We start from the raw sequence: 4,287 nt of genomic DNA, 5'->3' as shown, positions 1-4,287 counted from the left end.
AAAAAATAAAATCTGTTTCAGTTTCTGCCACCACACTCTCTCTTCCACAGTTTCGTTATCTAGATATTATTTTAGGAGGATCTCTCTCTCTCTGCTTCTCTCCATCTCTCTCTTAGCCATGGCTGCTTTCACTTGTACCTCTCGTCCTCCTGTTCCCCTCCGTTCGGAGTCGAGAATGGCATCCTCACCATCTGCTTCACTCTCTGCTCGGCGGATGTTCGCCGTCTCGCCTGACTCAGCAGGATTGAGAATCCGTCTTTCCCAGTCTTCGTCCTTGTTGACCTCGAAGGTTCCTCGACCACGAAGAGGCATCGTCTGTGAGGCTCAGGAAACCACTACAGATAGTATGTCCACGCTCTACTCTATGTCTCTGGCTTTTATCTATGTGGTTCTTGATATCTTCTTGATCTGAAGCTTGATTCGTGTTGGCTGATAATGTATTTTGGTAGTTTTTATGAACTGATTTGGTGTTGATGATTGATTTCGGATCACCTGTTTGAATTCACACTTTGCTCGTCATTCATATTTTAAAGGGTTTTGTTTATTTGATGAACAATAGTAGTTTCAATAGTCAACGACACAACATGGGACTCTCTAGTTCTCAAGGCGGACGGGCCTGTTCTTGTCGACTTTTGGGCTCCATGGTGTGGACCTTGCAAAATGATTGACCCGCTCGTGAATGAACTAGCAAAAGATTACACCGGGAAGGTCAAGTTCTACAAACTGAACACCGATGACTCTCCTTCAACCCCAAGCAAGTACAATGTTAGAAGCATCCCAACGATCATGATCTTTGTCAATGGGGAGAAGAAGGATGCAATCATAGGTGCAGTGCCCAGATCTACGCTCGCGTCTAGCATTGATAAATTCTTGCAATGAGATTAGACTGGTGAGTCTGTGAGATCTGTTTCTCCCCCCCCTCTGTCTTGTGTTCTCATTCTCTCTTGTAATTTGTGCTTCTTTGTAGCTATCTGCTTCTTCTATTGTATCTTTTCTTCATCACTGAACATCTAGACATGGATAAATAAGATGATGTCATGTTTTTATGTTATTTTTATTGTCGTTTAAAGACATTAAGAGATCGATCTTGGACTAGACTAACGGAATCAAGAAAACAATAGTGAAGTCTCTTTTAGGCCTGAGAAAGAGAGAGGTCTTAAGATGGTTCGGTTCTGCAACTTTTTTTTATGAAAACAAGCTAAGCTTTTGTCACATCTTCTAAAACTCTTTGTATTGTATCCGGTGAACGCTTGTTGTATGCAAAGGGAGTAAAGGTTATAATCTAAAACTGAAAATATCTTTTAGAGTTATATTACGTTTCAAAATATTTATCTAATTCAGCAGAGTTTATGTGTACCCAATTTATAGAAAAGGATGTCAATTAGGACAAAATGAATGAAAGCCAAAAGAATTGAACATTCTTGGACTGATCCACAGTTCCCGACAATGTTCTTGCACTGTTCTACTTCTTTGCATTATTGAGTTCACGCTCACTCTGTTCACAAGTTTCCGTTCAAGTATATGGCGGAGTTTTTTGTCAAGCTCAGATCGCGGATCTTCTCTCCTTCCATTCTGAATTTATTCCGATGAGTCCATAGATTAAGAAGAACGCCACTAGCATGTCTCAAGAACAATCGAGGAGATTTTATTCTTCATCTTGCTGCTACATGGAGTACTATTGAACTAGTGAGGAGCATTGTCTTTGAATGTCCGGGTCTTTTATTGGATCCAAAGTCAAAGGATCAGCTTCCAATCCATGTAGCCCTTGTGAAAGCAATGCTTAAAAACGATATAGCCCTGGAGGCTTGGTTCAAAATGGCGCATGGCGAGGTGAGGCGATGAGTGTCTCCCTTCTCGCCTTGCGACACAAAGCGAGCGCTTTGTGTGTGAAGGCAAAAACTATAGTGCAAAAATATAGGTATAGATAGAATACAAGTTTAGAACCAAAGTGCAAAACAGAGTACTTATTAGTGAACAAAAAGATCAGGAGAAACATCAAACATCAAAGTCGTCAAATAGAGAGAAGAACAATAGCACATGGAACCCTAACTTTAAACTTAGGTTACGGTATATAAGACTAACTTAGGGTTTGAAAAGAGCTTTTATGTGACGCTAAAGATGTGTTACAAATCTAACTCGGTTTAGCAGTTTAAATTTGGCAAACCAATTCGGTTTGACTTAAAATCAATTAAGGCGTTGCTTTAGGAGCCTTAGGTTTAGTAAGAAAGCGTAGAAAGCGCTCGCTTTGTGTAAGTAGCCACGCCTTGAGGTGCTGAGGCGATGAAGACATCGCCAGGCCTCGCCTAGCGCCATGGCGCCAAAAGCGAGCGCTTTTTTAAACCAAGCCTGGAGGGGGAAGTCGAACTGAGATTCACAGTCGGAAGGGAGAGAATATCTTTGCACACACAGCTTTAAAGACTTTCGAATTGATTCAAAGCAAGAAAAAGGTTAGAACATTGTTCACATTGCTACTAAAAAGTTGGAAAATTGAAATATTACAACACTTACGACATAATAAACAAACAAACTATCTTGTTAACGAGCAAGATTTGGATGGGAATAGGCCTCTACACCTAGACACCACAATGTGGCGCCCTAGAGCTGCTCCTTGCCTTACTGGACAAAAACCTGTTCATAAAGAACTATAGTAGCTCAAGCTTCCCTGGATATTGCCAAGCTGAATCACTACATCTTTCGGGAGGTATGTCTAAGTTCTAGTCATAACATTACTTTTTAAAAAAAATCTACACATCGTTATTTACCCTTATGTTTGAGTAAAAAAGTTGACACTGATAGTCTCAGTATACGGCCATGTTCAAATAGATGTTAAACTCATGAAGATCATGAAGCTAACAAGACCATCAATGCCATTGCCCATTGGACAGTGGCAAAAACAAAGAGTACATCAATGCTCATAGTGTTGGCTGTTCTTGTAGCAACCGTAACATTTTTACAATAACAGATAGATATAAAAGCTGTGCACAAATGGCTATGACAACGAGAGCATTTCAGTATCGCATAGGAAGGTTATCAGTCTTAGGGTTGCTGAGTTCGAACAAATTTTCGAACTCTACATTTTTTTACGTTAAGTTTACTTTTACAGAGTAGTGGTAATTGAAAGTATGCATGAAAATGAAGTTCATGTGTGTTAAGATCACATTACTTTTCACAGAAACAGGATCGTTGACCATGATAGAAAATGGACATTCTTGACCATGAAGTATCAAGTAAACGCTATTAGAAATAGAACTAACAATCATATCAAATGTACATTTCAATTTCCCACACCAAGGTTTACTACCCTGATCTTAGAGGGTTGCCGTGCTCGAACAATTTATCATGTACGGTTCTGTTATAGTGATGGTAAATGTTTGGTACTTTAATTTGGTATACATGAAGTTCTTGATCTAGTGATGGTGTCTTCCATCAGTTGTCACAAGTTTGTCTTACTGTTCACTTTCTTGAGTGTAAAGAAAGATAGTCAAAGGTCGTTCAAAAAAGAAAGATAGTCAAAGAAATGTACATTTTTGTTTGTTGGGTTCTAATAGAACCGTTCTATCTTTGCTGGAGGACTATCTTTTATCATGTACCACGTGTGAGTAATGTGGAGGCTGATGCTGTGGCAAAATCAGCCGTTTCGTTGCTTAACATGTCCTCCGATCATGAATGAATGAACTTGTTTGATAAAAAAAAATAGACATTGTTATAAACCATTTAGTGATCGACCCATTTATCAGCCCGTGTAGCAAGACGGGCTAAGCCCATCCGCAGGATCATACTGGCGCCTATCTACTCTTGTGTTTATCTACATTATAGTTGGTGTTTATCTTACGTATTGCTAGTCATTATCTAGTTAAGGATAAGTACGATCTCATGTCGATCCAGTACTTAGACTGCCATTACCATATGTATATAAAGACCAGTTGGTCGACCTAATAATACACACAAGTTCCCCTCTTCATTTACAACACGTTATCAGCACGACCTTGTCTCTAAACCCTTCCAAAAATCCCACCACCCATAAATCAGAAACCAAACGATCTCTTGCTATTTTCCGGCGACTCCTAAAGCTCTTCCAGTCGCCTCCTTTTCTCTCTGTCAGCAACCAGCAGCAGCTCTCTCTCCTCACAGACCGTTCAACTCATCACAAAAGGTTCAGGTATCTTCAGAAAACTCAAAACAAAACAAAAAAAAAAAGATTTAAACCCTCAGCCGCATACATACAGCTACATCTAGCCGTATGTCTTTGCAGAATAAAATCTAAAACCCTAATCTATTTTCAAAGCT

At 39.6% G+C, this 4,287-nt stretch overlaps 2 protein-coding genes across 4 annotated transcripts in view; both read left to right on the top strand.

Moving 5' to 3' along the window:
* LOC106328574 (thioredoxin M2, chloroplastic-like) lies at positions 1–1,051 on the top strand. 2 transcript variants are annotated; one of them, XM_013767050.1, is made up of 2 exons: positions 1–344; positions 563–1,051. In XM_013767050.1, the coding sequence occupies exons 1-2, from the start codon at positions 119–121 to the stop codon at positions 877–879; spliced, it is 543 nt and encodes a 180-aa protein (XP_013622504.1). In that variant the 5' UTR covers positions 1–118; the 3' UTR covers positions 880–1,051. The 2 variants fall into 2 exon arrangements, with proteins under 2 accessions (XP_013622504.1, XP_013622503.1); XM_013767049.1 differs by having other exon boundaries at positions 4–344; positions 560–1,051.
* A 1,306-nt stretch (positions 1,052–2,357) lies between these two features.
* LOC106329581 (cyclin-A2-4-like) overlaps positions 2,358–4,287 on the top strand; it is a 12,094-nt gene continuing 10,164 nt past the window's right edge. The window contains exons 1-2 of one of the 2 annotated variants that reach the window (XM_013768276.1): positions 2,358–2,447; positions 2,564–2,701. The gene's annotated coding sequence lies outside the window, so the exon portion shown is untranslated. Of the gene's footprint in view, positions 2,448–2,547; positions 2,702–4,287 lie in introns of both variants that reach the window. The other variant, XM_013768277.1, reaches the window with a different exon arrangement.

This window comes from Brassica oleracea, chromosome C3 (genome assembly GCF_000695525.1).
Source record: "Brassica oleracea var. oleracea cultivar TO1000 chromosome C3, BOL, whole genome shotgun sequence".
In the NCBI taxonomy this organism is placed as follows: Eukaryota; Viridiplantae; Streptophyta; class Magnoliopsida; order Brassicales; family Brassicaceae; genus Brassica; species Brassica oleracea.
The sequence above is the reverse complement of the archived record's forward strand: the minus strand, read 5'-3'. Positions and strand labels throughout refer to the sequence as shown.

What these genes read in the sequence shown, in the direction of transcription:
- LOC106328574 (XM_013767049.1), top strand. Translation starts at nt 119, where the DNA reads ATGGCTGCTTTCACTTGTACCTCTCGTCCTCCTGTTCCCCTCCGTTCG. An exon ending in TCAGGAAACCACTACAGATA is followed by an intron (nt 345 to 559) that starts GTATGTCCACGC and finishes GATGAACAATAG; the next exon opens with TAGTTTCAATAGTCAACGAC.